This window comes from Sus scrofa, chromosome 7, assembly GCF_054392235.1.
Source record: "Sus scrofa isolate SSC_HxYL_T2T_F1_AM1 chromosome 7, Sscrofa_HxYL_maternal_Yorkshire_Landrace_v2.0, whole genome shotgun sequence".
Taxonomy (NCBI): Eukaryota; Metazoa; Chordata; class Mammalia; order Artiodactyla; family Suidae; genus Sus; species Sus scrofa.
The window spans coordinates 121,250,248-121,269,085 of record NC_139389.1 but is presented as its reverse complement, the minus strand read 5'-3'; the positions used below and the strand labels follow the sequence as shown (position 1 = coordinate 121,269,085).

Here is an 18,838-nt window from a genome sequence, read left to right as displayed (position 1 = left end):
CTTCTCATGCTGTCCAGTCTGCAGGTGACCTTCACTTTACATTTATAACCAGGCTGTAAAGCTCTGATGAAAGCCTCCTGCCTGGATCCCCCTGGAACCCGGGGAAAGGCTAATATTTGCATATAACTGGATACCCAGGACAGCAGGAAAATAAACACCAGCATCGTTTCCACCATGGCATTGAAGGTGCCTGTCTCTTTGCCTTTTTATGGCTTTCGTGAGCTTTTATTTGCGGGAGACTCCGAGGGGGTGAGTGGCTTAGGAAGGCACTCAGGCCAGAACAGGCCTGATGGCCACCCTGGCCACCTTCCTCAGTGGGAGGTGGAGATGACGCGTATGTCAGTCCCCCTCTCCCTGGACCTGTCATAGATGCCTGGGAGGGAGCCAGCCATCCTGCTCTCCAGAGGCAGGGATCTGGGCCAACAGGTCTGAGATGGGGAGAAAGAAGGACACAGAGGGTGGAGCAAAGCTACCTTCTAACATTTAGGATGATAATCTTCCTGTTGACAAAAGGGTCCACTTGCCAGCTTCCCTGGGCACTTGATGTCCACGTGGGCAAGGCAATCACTAATCTATGTCTCATGTGTTCCGTGGCAATGCCCATCTTATGGGTCACCATGGGGGTTAACTGAGTTAATCTGTGTACTGGTAAGGACCTAGGATTCCTATTATTATTAATGTCGTTACATATGAAATGACAAGGCACACTGCCTGATGTCATATATACATTAAAAAATTCTGGCAACAACCCTGCAAGAACAGGTCTCTCATTTTATAGATGAGAAAACTGAGGCTCAGAGAAATTGAGCACCTTACACAGACTAGACAGTTGCACTTGATCTATGAACTGCAAGAGGAATATAAGGGGTGCTTATATGCTCTCTTTTTCTTTCTTTTTTTTTTTTTTTTTTTGTCTTTTTGCCTTTTCTAGGGCCGCTGCCACGGCATATGGAAGTTCCCAGGCTAGGGGTTGAATCGGAGCTATAGCCACCGGCCTACACCACAGCCACAGCAATGTGGGATCTGAGCTGCGTCTGCGACCTACACCACAGCTCACGGCAATGCCAGATCCTTAACCCACTGAGTGAGGCCAGGGATCGAACCCGCAACCTCATGGTTCCTAGTCGGATTCGTTAACCACTGCGCCACGACGGGAACTCCTAAGTTCCCTTTCTGTACTGAAGTGAAGTCTTCTTGGAATGAAGAAGTGCCTTGCTGGGGTTGCTTCAGAGTTCCTTTTTGATATCCTCCCACTGTGGTTTGACGTATGTTTTACGACGTGGCTTTGCATTTGGACATAAAATAGCCCCTCCCCAGCCCCTAGCACATTCACTTTTGCTGCTGTGAAATATTTATGTATGTGAAATGCTTTTGAGCAGGCGAAAGAGAAAGCAATGTCAGTGAACAAATGAATACCATACTTCCACTTCTTCTTACCTGAGGCCCTTCAGCCACAAATGTGAGAGGAAGTGGAAAGCGGCTACTACCCTGCTGTCAAGGCTGTGAGTCATTTAGGGGCACTTTTAAGTTGAAATGACTGTGGTCTGCCAATTGCCTTTCTCTGTCTCCCAGGGGCTGTGGCTTTTCTGTCCATTAGTGGCTGAAAGTATGCCCACTTTGAATACATTTGTGAAACCACTTTCCAGACCCCCTCATCCTGCCTCAACCCTTAGCTAAAATTTCCTTGATAAATCCCTTTACCAGCTGTGCCCTCTCAAGATACAAATGCCGTAGACCTAGAATCACCTTTGTGCCCTAGGGAGGGGTCCTTTCCTTTTGTCCCAGCAGTGTAAGCTGTTAGCAAATTGCCTACACATTCTGGCTTACGCCTGCCCTACAGTCCAAGCATAATTATTAACAAAGCCCATTTCACTCTGGAAATGTCCTGGTTTGGACAGTAAATCGAACCTTCACCATGGTTATTAGCGTCCGTGCATATGGCACCGATTGGTTGCATTCTTCAGTCTCAGGCAAGGTGAGTGATTACTGCTCCGCCTTTGTTTGTCTTCCTTTTTGGTGCCACATAAGGAAACAGAGAAACAGATTATCTCACCGAGTACACAGATCACAGGAGAAAAGCCTCAGACAGTTAGTGGTCCCCTGAGGGCCATCGCTCATCCCAGGGTAGCACTAACACTCAGGATGATGTCTCGTGCAGCCCAGAGCAGTGATTTACGCAGCCCAGCATGGCCTCATGGGATGATAGCATGGGGTGGGGGGGACCTTGGGGGGGGGGCGCCTCCAAGGGCTCTTTAACCCCCCTTCTCTTCTTTCACATCAACCTTAGACCTGCCTCATTTTGTGAGAGGCTATGGATTCTCTGTTATACCTTTCTGGTTGTCCTAATGCCTGGGGGGTGGCAGGAGGGAGGAGGCAGGAAGGACAGATATTCTTTTACTTGTTTCTTTTCCAGTTTTCTCGAGGTATAATTGACAGATCACATCGTGGAAGTTTAAGGTAGACAATATATTGCTTGGACACGCTGGTATATTACAAAATGATCACTACCTGGGCATGAGCTAACACTTCCACCCCGTGGTAGAATTACCATTTCTCTTTCGTGGTGAGAACATTTAAGCTTTTTCTTAGTAACTTTTGATACAATACTATAGAATATGGTCTTACTAATTATAATCACCATGCTGTGCATTAGATCCCCAGAACGTATTCATCTTAAAACCAGAAATTTGTACTCTTTGACCAATATCTCCTCATTGTGCCCACCCTCCAGCCCCTGGCAACTACCATTTATGTGCAGATCTTGTCCTCCTTGAAGTCAGCACACCGCCACCATCACCTTCTCCTCTTCCTTTTTTTTTTTTTAATAGAATAATCATTATAATTCTTTGTATTGGATTACTTTCTTATGTTTGTCTGTACTGCAAAGAAATAAATTGCTTTCCTCTCACACTCTGGGAAGATCATGTGCATGCATTTATTATTTTAGTTTGTTCACTCATTTATTATTGATCGAAACATTCATTCATTTATGAATCGTTTGCTGGGTGGACACCGGAAATTCTAACTTAGGGGCTAAAGAGGAAATTCAAAAGAGGTGGAATTAAATTTTAAAGTGATACCTTCTTATTTCTCGTATGCTTCCCCAGAAGCTTGAAGCTCTCACATCTCATCTAATATAATTTTTTCTTTTTGATCCTCAGAAGACCTCTCTGAACTTGGTAGTGGTTCAACTTGGAAGTGAACACCTGATGTTCATTAAGTCTGAGATTGTGGCTTAAAATGATGCTGATGCTGGTCGAACCTCTACCCTATAACTGATCGCTTAAGCCAGGCTGTGCAGGGCTCAGTTTCGTCATTTCATGATCTGCGTGCTCGGACACTTCTAGTGGGCTGGCTTATCTTCACTTTTGCAGTCTGAATGGAAAGAAAAAAAAGAAGGCTTAAAAGCAGAGGCATTTAATTTAAAAGGCTTTCCTTGAGTTTCTAGACGGCACTTTAGAAAATTAATAAAGGTAGAACTATGAATTCAATCAGAAATATTCTTGAGTTAAAAATGATGCTACTGATTTGGGTGATAATAGTCCATTTATACTGCCTATAGTCTATAGATATATAACCCTGAGTTTGCTAATTCATTTTAATTCTGGTTGTTTGCTGGAAGTTTTCTGATCTCTAAGATCCGGATAGACTCAAACCTCATTCCTGGCACAGCAGATCCTCTAAAGCCTTTCTAAGAGCTTGTTGACTTGTGAGTGGCCTTATTTTTCTTCTTACTTTGGTTCTAAATCACCTTTTGGCCCACTGTGCCCATCACAGACAGCCCTTATATTTAAAACCATTTCCTCAAGGCATTTGTTTGTATAGCCCACTTTACTGAAGATGTAGGGGAGTGAGAGAGGAATTTACATCACAGATGTGAAGCAAGTTAAAATTGAGTTTCAGAAGTCCTGGGCATTGTTTTGAGTTCAGCTGACTCTTCTTTCTCCCTTTTGCTTTTCTCTCTTCCTCTTTTTTTTTCAGGACTCTCTTTTCTCTCTCTGCTTAGTGTATGGAGTTCTTGTTGTAGTTCAGTGGTTAACGAATCCGACTAGGAACCATGAGGTTGCAGGTTCAATCCCTGGCCTCGACCAGTGGGATAAGGATCCGGCATTGCCGTGAGCTGTGGTGTAGGTTGCCCACGTGGCTCGGATCCTGCATTGCTGTGGCTCTGGCATTGGCCGGCAGCTACAGCTCTGATTAGACCCCTAGCCTGGGAACCTCCATATGCTGCAGGAGCGGCCCTAGAAAAGACAATACCAAAAAATAAATCAACCTTTCCCCATCTTTATTTATTTACTTTTGAATTTAAAATTAAAATGCTGAGCAGCCAAATAAAGTTTGGTGCCTCCATTGACATGTTCAAAGAAGAAGAGGTCCTGGGAGTTCCCGTCGTGGCGCAGTGGTTAACGAATCCGACTAGGAACCATGAGGTTGTGGGTTCGGTCCCTGCGCTTGCTCAGTGGGTTGACGATCCGGCGTTGCCATGATGTGGTGTAGGTTGCAGACACGGCTCGGATCCCGCGTTGCTGTGGCTCTGGCGTAGGCCGGTGGCTACAGCTCCGATTCGACCCCTAGCCTGGGAACCTCCATATGCCGCGGGAGCGGCCCAAGAAATAGCAACAACAACAACAGCAGCAAAAGACAAAAAAAAAAAGAAGCGGTCCCTTCTTACATTCTTGGACAATGGCAGGGCTTTTCCATCTCTAGCTGGAGGTGAGTTTGAGGCTTGGGGAGGACAAGTGTGCTCTGGGTACCAGATGCAGAGGAAAGGGCAAAAACCATGGCTTGGGGCTGGTGAGGGCTTGAATTCTGGCTTCTCCACTTCCTGGCCGTTTGACCTTGGGCAAGTTACTTAACTTTCCTTGGCCTGTTTCTTTATCTCCAAAGGAGGGGGTGTAATGTTACTTTCTTGTGAGTTGTAAAAAGGATAAAATCAAATAACACACAGGTGGAGGAAGGGATAAAACAAACAAACACTTGTAAAGCACCTGCCTCAATGCAGACCGGCGACAAATGTTAATTTCCTTTCCTTTCAACTGATAGACACTTTCCTTGAGGGTTACATATGTAAACGTTAAATATTTATAAATTGCGTATTTTTTTAAAAAAGAGACTTGAAAAGGAATCTTACTTTGGATTTTTGATGAAACAAATAATTATCCCTGCTTGTCTTGGCTGCAAATCTGTATTTTTATATGCAGCACTGGGTCTGCTTAGGTTGTTTCTGTCCAGTTTTCAGCACAGTGAGACTTGATGGAACCCAAACTCTTTTTGCAGCTTCATAGAAGTTGTAAGTATTAGGTGTTGAGGGTATGGTTTGATGCCATCTAAGTGACTGGGGCCTAGAACTGTCCCTGGGGGACTATTTCCAGGTGGGGGCATCAGAGCTGAATAGATAATGAGCATATAAACACTACTGAAGGCCCTGCTTTGGTCTGATGGCAATCACAGTGTAGGGAAATGGATGTTTTACCAGCAGAAAGGACTCTCCATCTGTCTTCTCTCGAAAGCAGAGACCTGCATAGCCTCCAGCAAGTAAGTGATTGATGTCAATTAGGCCGATTTAAACCACAAACAAAGACACCTCCCATGCACCTGGATTTCAAATTCTGGGATGCCGCGGTTTATGTTCGAAACAGTGGCCAATATAATATTTCATGTTCTTAGAGGCAGGAATGGATCAACTCAAGACTTAAAAGAGACTCTTTTTCTTATTGTCCAGTCAGTTGTCCAGGGGGATTTGCTAAATCCAACCAATAGCCTGTTTTTTGGACAACCCACCAGCCATGAATGGTTCTGCATATTTAAAGGGTCATAAAAGGGAAAGAAAAGAAAAACATGCAACAGAAACCATATGTGGTCCACAAAGCCGAAAATATTTACTTATCGGGCCTTTTATGGAAGAAGGTTGCTGATCCCTGGTCTGATGAGTTGAACTATTGCAGATTAATGAAGGCAAAACATAACAATGATTGACTTTTTCAGTTGTAATCTAATTTGTGGCGACCACCGTGTGCCTGTTTTAACAAAGCTTAGTGGGCATTATTTAGGATAAATATAATCACATTTCAATATTTAATCGTGTCTGGCAATATCCACATGGGGTCATTACAGTTTTGTTCAGGGAATGGAGTCCCTATTTATTGTTCTAGAAGCAGCTCCTATTTCCGACACCTCCCTCTGAAGCTCCACCTGTCTCTTCCTCACCACTGCTCACCTGGTTGAGGTCTCTTCCTACTCCCCCGGGCCTGAAAGAGGTTGGCAGGGGCCAGGCGGGGAAGGGCTGCTGAGGACTTTTCCACCTTATTCTGTGCATTCTGAGAGTAGGAAGGATTTTTTAGCAAGGGAGTGTGTGATCAAAAGCCACTTAAATATAGGGGGTGCAGAAGTATAAGCCGGGGGTATCCTCAGGGGCTGCCATGCACAGCCTGGACCTCCTGGAAGAAGTGGAGTCCAGATTAGACCCTGAAGGATGGCACTTTTATGGGAGTGAAAAGCAAAGGTCTGGAAGGATGAGGGGCTGTCTCCTAGAGTGTCCTGCCCTGGGTTGGAGGCTTTTACAGCAGTGTAAGATGAGGTTGGCTCATCCATGTGGCCCGGTCATTGGGAATGTTAAGGTGTATGAAGTTCCAAATCAAGGAGCTGGCAAGGAGTCATTGTCATTTATCTTTTATTTGATTTTATTTTGGTCATTTATTTTTTAAAAAAAAATTTAAATTCTTGGAGTTCCCGTCGTGGCTCAGGGGTTAACGAATCCGACTAGGAACAATGAGGTTGCGGGTTCGATCCCTGGCCTTGCTCAGTGGGTTAAGGATCCTGCATTGCTGTGGCTCTGGCGTAGGCCGGCAGCTACAGCTCTGAGTAGATCCCTAGCCTGGGAACCTCCATATGCTGAGAGATCGGCCCTAGAAAAGGCAAAAAGACCAAAAAAAAAAAATTTTAAATTCTTTATTTAAAGTGTAGTTGATTTACAATATTGTGCCAATTTTTGTGGTATAGCAAAGTGACCCAGTCATATACATATTTATGTATATGTTGTGATATATGTATAAATTATTTTTCTCATGTCTTCCATCATGTTCTATCACAAGAGACTGGATATACTTCCCTGTGCTGTACAGTAGGACCTCATTGCTTATCCGTTCTAAATGTAATAGCATCTACTAGCCCCAAACTCCCCATCCATCCCACTCCCTCCCCCTCCCCCTTGGCAACCACAAGTCTGTTCTCTATGTCTGCAAGTCTGTTTCTGTTTTGTAGAGAGGTACATTGTGCCATATTTTCGATTCCACATATCATATGGTGTTTGTCTTTGTCTTTCTGACTTACTTCCCCTAGTATGAGAATCTCTAGTTGTATCCATGTTGCTGCCAATAGCATCATTGTCATTTATTTTAAAAGGAGCTGTGTGTGAGTGTGTGTTGGTGGACAGTGAAATGATCATCATGAAATGGGCTACTCTTGGTTACACCTTGCCCCAGTGCTGGGCACTGGACTCAGTGTATTGCAGGGATCATCTCATTTGATCTTCTTGACAACTCTGGGGAGCAGGGGGAAGGTAGTATTCTTCCCAGCTTGCAAATGAGGACATTTGGGCTTAGAGAGATTGAAATCTCTTGCCCGAGGTTCTAAGGTGGACAATGAGCAGAGCCCTGACAGTCTGACCCAGGAGCCCAAGCTCTTAACTCCTGAAATCAGCTCTATGTAAAGCGATTCTAACAAAGCAGAAAGGGGAAGGGCGTAAAGGAACTGAAATCCTACCTTCCACGAATGACCGCTTTAGATGCCAGAGCTCTCAGACATCTTTCTGTGTGTATGCACAACAAGACATGTGAATTTTGCACAACCTGTGTCAGCACTGCATAAATCCTATGCCTGCAAATTTTACATACATGGCAGCCTACTATATGGCCTAGTTTTTTTTTCCTATTTCAAATTAATTTTCTAATTTTTATTAAGTGAGTGTATGATGTTAAAAAAATTCAACCAAGTAGGATTTAAAGATCCAGTTGGCTTTATGAAACAGTTTATGAATCGGGAAGTTTCCTGTCTAGGAACTAAAGGGTACTCCAAGGAGTTGTACAAGATGGAAGGTTTTTATAGGAAGAAGGATGAGGCAAGGGAGCTATTATCAAAAGAAAAGAAAGGACTTTTTTCTTTTTTGGCTGCCCATGGCATATGGAGTTCCCCAACCAGACCAGGGCTGCAGTTGTGGTTCCACACACTGGATCCTTTAACCCACTGTGCTGGCGCTTGAACCTGCATCCTGGCACCGAAGAGATGCTGCTGATCCCCTTGCAATACAGTGGGAACTCCAGGAAAGGATTGTTTTTGGGTCGGGATGTCTTCTTTTGGGGGCAAGTAACAGCAGGGATTTTATCATGCAGATTGCCTCTTTTTCCTCTAGGGCATGAAGCGGGTCCATGAGACCTCATTAGTGCTGACCAGAAAATTCCAGACGGCTTGATTAAGATTATATTTCTGGATGGACCTAGAGAATAGTATACTTAGTGAAGTTAGTCAGAGAAAGACAAATACTACATGATATCTCATATGTGGAATCTAAAGATAACACGAACGAGTCTATGTACAAAACAGAAACAGACTCACAAACACAGAAAACAAATGTATGGTTACCAAAGGAGAGAGGGAGGGAGGGACAAATTAGGATTAACAGATACAATAAAATAGATGAGGAACAAGGGTTTACTGCATAGCACAGGGAATTATATTCAGTGCCTTATAATAACCCATAATGGAATATAATGTGGAAAAAAAAACCAACCCTGAATCACTTTTCTGCACATTGAAACTAACACAATATTGTAAATCAACTTCATTATAAAAATATGTATACTGCATTAAAGTTCAGTGTAACATACTTCATTAAAAAATGTTTACAAAAAAGATGACATTTCTGGGGAAGGTCGAACCTGACGTCAAGTCAAGTATTAAGTCCAGGTTTGACACCGTGGGCTTTGGTATAAGTGGTGCCATTTGGACCCGGGCTTATCTCTTTAACAATCGTGTTTCACTTTGTGACGCTCCCCGCATCCACATAGCGCATCCTTTATAGAGCATTGCAGGTTCTTGAGCAAGGAAATCATTTTCTTGGTACACTTTTTAACTGACTCTCATGCTTTCCCTCTTTCTCTGCAGCATGCCCTTGACGCTGACAACGCAGGAGTAAGCCCAATAGGCAACTCTTCCAACAACAGCAGTCACTGGGACCTTGGAAGTGCCTTTTTCTTTGCTGGAACCGTCATCACCACCATAGGTATCCATGCGTTTGCCAGTACCTTTTCCTCCTCAGGGCCTTCTGAGTCATGGCACTCATGATCGAGGTTTTGTTCTCCTAGAATTCCTGGCAGCTGCAGCCTCCAAGGAGGCATACGAAGCACTGTCAAATTAACGCAGTAGTTGTGTGGTGGCTTTCCATAATAGGCAAAGCAGAATGAAGAATCTCATTTTTCACAATGAAACACTAGGGAGCCTTTAGTTTGAAGGGACCTCGCGGAAAGATTAGAGTAAAAAATCAATCTCTGAATTGGTCATTTGAACTCCCAATTGTTCAGTTGAGCCCAGACTCCTTTAAAAAATTGTACTGTTGGAGCTACTGTTGTGGCTCAGTGGTAAGGAACCCGACTGGTAACCATGAGGTTGCGGGTTCGATCCCTGGCCTTGCCTAGTGGGTTAAGGATCCGGCATTGCTTTGAGCTGTGGAGTGGGTCGAAGACCAGGCTCAGATCCTGGGTTGCTGTGACTGTGGTGTAGGCTGGCAGCTGTAGCTCCAATTCGACCCCTGGCCTGGGAACTTCCATATGCCTCGAGTGTGGCCCTAAAAAGAAAAAAAAAAAAAAAAAAAGAAATGTACTGTTTATTAAAGTTATACCTGAAAGAACCAAACTGTTTTACAAAGTTTGTTATGAAAAACAGCGTCTCCACCCGCCCCCTCTTTTTTTCACATCTCCTGGGGCAATCCCTTTCACCTCTTTTGCTTGGTTATTTTGAGATTCACCTTCATATCTTTAAATATCACGTGTGTGTTGCACTTCCCGAATTTTGCTTTAGACATGATTTCTCTCTCTCCTTCTCTTCTTTTGTCTTTTTAGGGCTGCACTTGTGGCATATGAATGTTCCCAGGATAGGGGTCAAATCGGAGCTGCAGCTGCTGGCCTATGCTGCAGCCACAGCAATGCCAGATCCTAGCTGTGTCTGTGACCTACACCACAACTCACGGCAATGCCGATCCTTAACCCCTTAGGCAAGGCCAGGGATCGAACCTGCATCCTCATGGATACTAGTAGGGTTAGTGTCTGCTGAACCACAATGGGAATTCCCTAGAGATGATTTCTTGACTTCCCATTGGAATTAGTTCTTACTTCCTCCCTTCCCTGCTGTAGAAGGGCTCTCTTCCCATCCTCCTAGCTTCCCAAGGTAGGCTAATTTGATCAAAAGTGGACATTTGCATTATTTGGGTAGGTAAACGCTCTTTACAACTGATCATAAGGTGATCTGTGATTATTTCCTTCCTGTACCCATTACTGTCTTATTGTATTTGTATGTGCCTTTTTTTTTTCTAATATTTGGGGTTAAATGATTTGTCATAGTGGTTAGCTTTATAATTGCATATAATAGCCTTACTGTTCTATTCTTTAAACTTTATCTATTAGTTCCCTGTTATGGGTAATGACATCTCTTTCTCCACCACACAATTTTAGTTGACCCTGTTCTTTTAATGTTTACTTTTACATTATTAAATATGCATATGCTTCTATTAGATGTTTGCTCACTTTAAATAATAACTCTTGGCTCTCAGCTATTACACATAGTCAGGGAACTTTGGCGTCTCAACTTCCGCTATCAATTATTACTCATTGTAGCATTCTGTTACATCAGAGTAGATGTTTTACATTCTCTTCTGTTACCTGCTGGCCAAAAGGATACTCCCTTTTGTTTTAGTTGTAGTTCTTACAGTTGAATATTGTCAGGGTTCATCTCTAGTCGTGGTTTTCATCATGGTTTTTCCACGGTGGTTTTTGCCACCGTCACTTCCTTGGCTGAAATTCATCTTCAAGTAGTTGCCTTAAGAATGGCTCTTGGATGGAAATTCTGTCAAATTGGATTGTTATGGTCATTATACAACTACAGGTGTGATAAATTTATTTGAGTAATAAAAAAAAATAAAGAATGGCTCCTGGGATGGAGTTCCCTTGTGGTGCAGTGGGTTAAGGAGCTGGCATCGTCACTGCAGGGGCTCGGGTTGCTGCTGTGACATGGGTTAGATCCCTGGCCCAGGAACTTTTGTATGCTGCAGATACGGCCAAAAATCCCCCCCAACCCCCCCAAAACAACGGCTCCTGGGAGCAGTAGTCCCTGGGTTCTTATATCATTCAAAATGGTAGTCTTACGCTTGGAGGGCAGTATGGCTGGAAATGAAACCCTTGACTCACATGTTCTTTTTTAAAGATCTTGTTGGTGTTACTCTCCTTTCTCCTGATGTCTATGTGGCTGTGGAGAAACCTGATGGCAGCTCACTTTTTTTCCCCTGTTATAAGTGACTTGATCTTTTTGCTCAGCTACTGGAAAGATTACTTCTTAATCTTTCATCCGATAACACTACCAGGTTTTGTCCGTTTTATTTCAGGAAAGTTTTCTTTGTTGTCCTCTATAAGCATTTTCTCTGCTGTATGGTTTTGGTTCTGTTTTTTGGGAATTCCAGTTGTATACCTATGGTCACTTCTTTGCCCGTTTTCTATGTTTAATATTTTCCTTCTACTCCTTTTTAATCCTTAAAAGTTCGTTTTTAATTTGTTGGTTTTATCCTTATTTCTCTGTCTTTGTGTTTTTCACGGTGTCTGCTCTGTCATGTCCTTCTTCCAATTTTATTTTTGTGTGTGTGTGTGATCATTAGGGAATTTTTTCTTTCCTATTTTTCCCCTGAATTCCATTAGCTCAGCTCACATTTCTTCTATGCTTATTATCTCACCATTTCCTCCTTGATTTCTTGCATTTTTGTGGTTTCTCTATGATGATTCTTACAGGTGATTACTTCATAGTTGTTTACCATTTTTGTCTGATTGGGGCAATCTTTTTCTGCTGAGTGTCTCATTCACTGGTAGGTTTTACTGCTTTTTCACATTTAAAAAAATGGAAACTTTATATTTATACTGGGCCAGTTTCTTTTAAAAATACTTTATGCTAAACAAAATGGATATTCCTGGACCAGGTCTCTGCTGAACATTTCCATGGGGCTGGGGAGGGAAGAGCAGGGAGAAGCAGGTAACCTTTCAGGTAGCACATCCCAAGACCCTTCTCTTTCCTGCTGTCAAAGAGACAGAGTGCTTCCTGCAAATATGGCCCATCTGCGTTATTTTCTGTATCGTTCTGCCTGTTCTGTTTTTCTAGACCAGGTCACACTCAGGAGACTTCTGCTGTTCTCCTCTTCACTTTATATTCCACACTTGGTGCAAACAGGGATATGTCTTTTGAAGTTCACGCTGAGACCCTCACTTTCATAACTGAGTTTTTTCTAGCACTTTCTGAGATTTGCCCGTAGGCCCTTTCATCATTCTATGTGCTTCTTCTCTTTATTTTTTTTCTCATATTGCTTCTGTACCATCTCAGCCTCTTTGGAGAATCCTTACATATATTAAGGAATCTGTAGATTACATCCCTCTCCTAGCTCTGCTGAAAATGAGTTTGAGAGTTATTGATCCTCATACAGTAGTGAAATCACACTACAATAAAAATTTTCATTCATAGAATGGGAAACACACAGCAGTCACCAGTTCATAGTAGCGAAGGACAAACTGGGAGGCTCCTTTGCCCTCACAGTGGAAGGATTCTTAACATTTATTTATACTCTTTGGGAGGAACTCCCTCATCTATTACTCTCTGAGGCCCAGCTATCCCTTCTTGGAAGTTCTTCTCTCCCTTCCTTTTCATAACCACCCAGTAAGTGGATGCTGGAGAATATGCCTTTTTTGGGGGGATGCACATTCTTAATGATTGACTTCCTCTTGGCACAAGTTTCAGGGGCTAAGGTTTATTTTAGAGGCACAGGTTTTTGTTTATGATTATAGATGTCATCTTTGGGACCTGTGTTATTTCTACATTGGTGGAATCAAGAAAGTAACGTGCGAGGCGATAAGAATATTTGGGATTATGGAGTTCCTGCTGTGGCATAACGGGATTAGCAGCATCTCTGCAGTGCCAGGATGCAGGTTCGATCCCTGGCTGGCACAGTAAGTTAAAGGATCCAGCATTGCTGCAGTTGTGATGTAGGTCACAATAATGGCTCAGATCTGATCTTTGGCCTGGGAACTCCATATGCTGTGAGGGGGTGAGAGGGAGGAAAAAGAAAATTTGGAATGAGAGAGAGAGTCGTCATTCCTTTTTAGAAAGCCTCTTAATCTAATTATATGACATACTAGGTTCACACTCGCAAATCAGCAAATGGCATTAAGATGAACTATTACACGTATTAGAGGTGTATGTTACACTAGTGAGTCTGGGGTCTAGAAGCCTTTCAAATACTCCAGATCAGATTATGTCCTATTAGTGATCAATCCCACAGCATCCAACAAAGGAAACAGGATGTGGCTCAGTGGAAACGAATCCGACTAGAATCCATGCGAATTCGATCCCCGGCCTTGCTCAGTGTGTTAAGGATTCGGTGTTGCCATGAGCTGTGGTGTAGGTCGCAGATGTGCCTCAGATCCTGTGTGGCTGTGGCTGTGGCTGTGGCCCCCAGCTGTAGCTCTGATCTGACCCCCGGTCTGGGAACTCCCATATGCTGTGGGTGTGGCCCTAAAAAGCAAAAAAGAAAAAGTACATTTTGGAAAATGCACTCTCGCCCCCAGTATGGGACCCATGAAACATTCATGTGTATTAAAGACAGAAAAAAGAAAACCATGATATTCTTACTTTTGTAAAATGGCCAAACCAGTGGTCTGTATGACGCATTGAAAACCACTATAGCTACATTGGGATATGCACTGATTTATTATGTTAGCTGCTAGCCCAAACCAAGGGCTTGGTTTATTGAACATCTGTGTTCATTGACTCACATGACATTATGTAACTCACCAACAAGATAAAACCTGAATGATGGTTTAATCCACCTAATGAGGAACATGTGACATATGACCCTTTCTGCCCTTTTTAATATGTTTACCTTGGAATCTTTGAGTTTGTGCAAGTGGCTCTTAGTTTTTGCTGCTTAACACCTACTCACTTACTCGCTCTTGTCCTGTGATAACCATTTCCCCAATGGTACCCTGCTCCAGGCCTCCGGGGAAGAATCACCTTGTCTAGACTCAGACATCCAGTGCCTTGAATGTGCATGACCACAGTCCTGAGTTCAGAGAGAGAGATGAGATGTGGATTAGGCAATCAGCAAGTCAGTTCCCAGACTTTTGCTTGAGCTTGGGAGGAAGTGACTTCTCTTTCTTAATGAAGGCAAATCTGGAAAAAATAAGCCCAGGACCCTGCCATTTATTTATTTATTTTTTCCCTCCGTGGGTTGTTCTCCTTAGAATTCAGCTGACAGTAAGGAAGCTGAGTAAGAAAAGAGGACTGATAAATGGGGTCCAACTTGCAGCCTCTGAGCTTGGGATGAACCTAACCAGGAAGCCTTAAGAAATAAATGTTAAAGCTCCTCTTATTTACTGGGGTCTATACATTTCCTGTTTTGCTTAAGCAAGTCTGCTTTGGGTTCTCTCTTGCCTAAGACTGAAAAACCCTAACCAATACACACTTATGGGTCAGAGAGCATGGAGGGAACAGTAAGTACCCCTCTGACCTCCATAGCCAGTACTTGACCCTGCTGGCCCCTGCAGTTGCCTTATTCCACCTCCTATGGGCTGCGTGTCTTGATTTAAACTCTTGGGCCAGAGCCTCCTGTTGGATAAGTCTCTAGGTTCATGTGCTTATGTCCTGGCAACTTGGGATGCTGTTGCCTCTATAGTGGGAGGCAGGACACTGTGTCAAGTCTTGGCACAGAACGGGGACCTTTCCCCAAATCGGAAGGAAGGTGGAGGCTGATCAGGAAACTACTATTACCAAACAAGCACAAAACACAAACAAAAATAAAGTCCAACCCAAACCACAAGTCCATTTCGGTATCATGGCTCAGTGTTAGTGTGAGAGATTGGGTCCTTTTCTATTCAGTGGGAAAAAAGCTATTTTTTCTCTCACTCCCTGTCTTAATGGAAAAATAATGTGTTGTGTGTTGGACAGCCATTTAGCTGGCTCAATTTTAACTCCGGGGTGGAGAGTCTTTAGAGAGTCATACAATTAGAGAATTCTAAAGAAAACATTAGTACAATGTTAGTAATAATGAGCTGAGGAAATAATGCTTTTTTTTTCCCAAATTGGGTAGTGGTAAATTCATTCATCACAAGTGGGAGCAAGGCTTATAAGAAAACTAAGAGCCTGCTCATTCATCCCATTCTTCCTGAGAAATTTTCCATTTTTTAGGACTCAGGCAGTAGAGCAACTGGAGCCCAGGAGTGTTTTCACTATTTGTAAAGTATGCAAACATTAGGCTGCTTGCTTGAGTTCACATAATGTGTGACATAATTCTGTCAACATTTCCCCATTGGTGAGATTCTTTGAAAAACATAATCTTTAATGGGTTCCATTGGATCTACTATCAACATTGTAACCACAGGTTGTTGGAAGCTTAAGCGGTTTTTACTTTTGTGATAGTGTCACATCATGATAAGAATCTTTGTGCATGAATGGTGATCATCTTTATCTCTGGTTGTTTCCTTGGAAAGATTCCCCCAGGGATTGCGGTGTCAAAGGGCCTGGGCCTTTTAAAGCCTTGCCAAATTGCTTTCCAGAAAGAATCTCCTGAGCTGCATGAAGTTAGGTATCATTCAGACACCAAAAATACGCTCACTGTTTAGAATGTGTATGGAGAGAGAGCTTAGGAGTAAAAATCGTTTCTGAAAAGCACCTCGGTGTCAGAGGTCCCGTTTATCTGAAGATTATCAAAGCCCTTTTTTTTTTTTTATTTTGAGAATTGACTGTATTTTTTATTTAAGCCTCTGTAGTTTGAGGTTAACCTTTGCCTTATCTAATACAAGGTGCTAATGCTGTTTTTTTTTTCTTTCTTTTTTTAATTGTTATTTCCCCAATACATTTTTTTCTACTGTACAGCATGGCAACCCAGTTACACATACATGTACACATTCTATTTTCGCACATTATCATGCTCCATCATAAGTGACTAGACACAGTTCCCAGTGCTACACAGCAGGATCTCACTGCTAATCCATTCCAAAGGCAATAGTTTGCATCTATTAACCCCAAGTTCCCAATCCACCCCACTCCCTCCCCCTCCCCCTTGACAACCACAAGTCTGTTCTCTAAATCCACGATTTTCTTTTCTGTGGAAAGGTTCATTTGTACCATATATGAGATTCCAAGTATAAGTGGTGTATGGTATTTGTCTTTCTCTTTCTGACTTACTTCACTCAGGATGAGAGTCTCTAGTTCCATCCATGTTGCTGCAAATGGCATTATTTTGTTCTTTTTTATGGCTGAGTAGTATTCCATTGTGTATATATACCACCTCTTCCTAATCCAGTCGTCTGTTGATGGACATTTGAGTTGTTTCCATGTCTTGGCTATTGCAAATAGAGCTGCAATGAACATGTGGGTGCATGTGTCTTTTTTAAGGAAAGTTTTGTCTGGATATATGCCCAAGAGTGGGATGGCTGGATCATATGGTAATTCTGTGTATAGTTTTCTAAGGTACCTCCATACTGTTCTCCATAGTGGCTGTACCACCTTACAACAGTGCAGGAAGGTTCCCTTTTCTCCACACCCCCTCTAGCATTTGTTATCTGTAGACTTATTAATGATGGCTATTCTGACTGGTGTGAGGTGGTACCTCGTGGTAGTTTTGATTTATACTTCTTAATAATCAGGGATATTGAGCATTTTTTCATGTGCTTGTTGGCCATCTTCTTTGGAAAAAATGTCTATTCAGATCTTGTGCCCATTTTTCCATTGGGTTGTTGGCTTTTTTGCTGTTGAGTTGTATAAGTTGTTTGTATATTTTAGAGATTAAGGCCTTTTCAGTTGCATCATTTGAAATTATTTTCTCCCATTCTGTATGTTGTCTTTTAGTTTTCTTTTTGGTTTCCTTTGCTATGCAAAAGCTTGTCAGTTTGATAGGTCTCATTGGTTTATTTTTGTCAAAGCGCTTCTTTTTTTAAACAAGGTTTTCTTGTACTGAGATATACAGAAAGACCTACAAGCATATGGCAAAGGGGAGTACGTTCAGGGTCTTTTCCAAACTAGGAGCCATGCCAGAAGGAAAACTAGACTGCTGTCTTTCTTTTCTTTTCTTTTTCTTTTTCTTTCTTTCTTTCTTTTTTTTTTTTTTTTTTTTTTTTTTTTTTTTTTTTGTCTTTTTAGGGCCGCACCCAGGGCATAAGGAGGTTCCCAGGCTAGGGGTTGAATCAGAGCTGTAGCGGCTGGCCTACACCACAGCCACAGCAACGCCAGATCTGAACCGCCTCTGTGACCTACACCGCAGATTGTGGCAATGCTGGATCCTTAACCCACTGTGCGTAGCCAGGATTGAACCTGTGTCCTCATGGATGCTAGTCAGATTCATTTCCACTGAGCCACAATGGGAACGCCAAGACTGCTGTCTTTCTTGAGGTCACTCTGCACCCTGTCCCTTTTCTCAGTAACCAACTCTGATGTGAGAAAGACCCACCTGCCTCTGTTGATGCTCTGGTGGGTCTCCAGCAGCTAGATTTTCTGCTGGAGGAGTGATAACTCCCGTGTGCAGATTCTTTCTACACACCATTCCTGGTGGAAGGGTGGCGAATGATTATGTTCCTACCAACAGCTATGGAATGCAATCGGATTTCATCTTTGGGGCATTTTTGGATTGAGTCACCTGACTCTAGCCACATCAGAGAGAGCCCCTGGTCAGGTCAGTAACTATGTCCCTTGCTTGGTGGCCTCAGTTAAGAATTGTACCTGCCAAGGTAGCATGGCAGCTATGTCTACTTGACCAGTAGCAGTTGGGTTGGGTCTTTAGCCCACGGCTTTGGAAATGGCAGTCATTGTGGTGCTTACATTCTGCGTGCTTGTCAGGAGCTTGGAGCTGTGCTCTTCATTCATTATCTCCCTTAGTTTTCCATTAACCACGTAAGGTAAGTACTCTTATTTGCCTCCTTTTACCTATAAGAAGACAGACCCAGGGGAGTTCCCGTCGTGGTGCAGTGGTTAATGAATCCGACTAGGAACCATGAGGTTTTGGGTTCGATCCCTATCCTTGCTTAGTGGGTTAAGGATCCAGCGTTGCTGTGAGCTGTGGTGTAGGTTGCAGACGTGGCTCAGATCCCGTGTTGCTGTGGCTCTGGCGTAGGCCGGCAGCTACAGCTCCGATTAGACCCCTAGCCTGGGAACCTCCATATGCCTCGGAAGTGGCCCAAGAAATGGCAAAAAGACAAAAAAAAAGACAAAAAAAAAAAAAAAAAAAAAGACAGACCCAGGGATGTTAAGTGCCTTGTCCAATATCTCAAGGTTTTAAGCCGTGGAGCCTGGCTTTAGTCACTAGTACCAGCTATATAAGGCACAGGACCCAGTGCAAAATGAAAATGCAGTCTCTTGCTAAAAAAACAGATTAAGAAGGTCAAAATGGGGAGTTCCCACTGTGGCTCAGTGGTGACGAACCTGACTAGTATCCATGAGGATGCGGGTTCGATCCCTGGCCTCACTCAGTGGGTTAAGTATCCAGTGTTGCAGGTCTCAGACACGGCTCAGATCCTATATGGCTGTGGCTGTGGCTGGCAGTTGTAGC

At 43.1% G+C, this 18,838-nt stretch overlaps 1 protein-coding gene across 8 annotated transcripts in view; it reads left to right on the top strand.

Annotated features, from left to right (window-relative positions):
• Positions 1–18,838, top strand: part of KCNK10 (potassium two pore domain channel subfamily K member 10) — a 154,344-nt gene that overhangs the window by 89,275 nt on the left and 46,231 nt on the right. For all 8 annotated transcript variants that reach the window (XR_014811245.1, XM_013978357.3, XM_084969963.1 and 5 more), the window contains one exon: positions 9,160–9,277. Coding sequence is in view for 7 of the 8 variants with exons in the window: in XM_013978357.3 (XP_013833811.1) it covers positions 9,160–9,277 (118 nt within the window). In the remaining variant the exon portion in view is untranslated. The remainder of the gene's footprint in view (positions 1–9,159; positions 9,278–18,838) is intronic.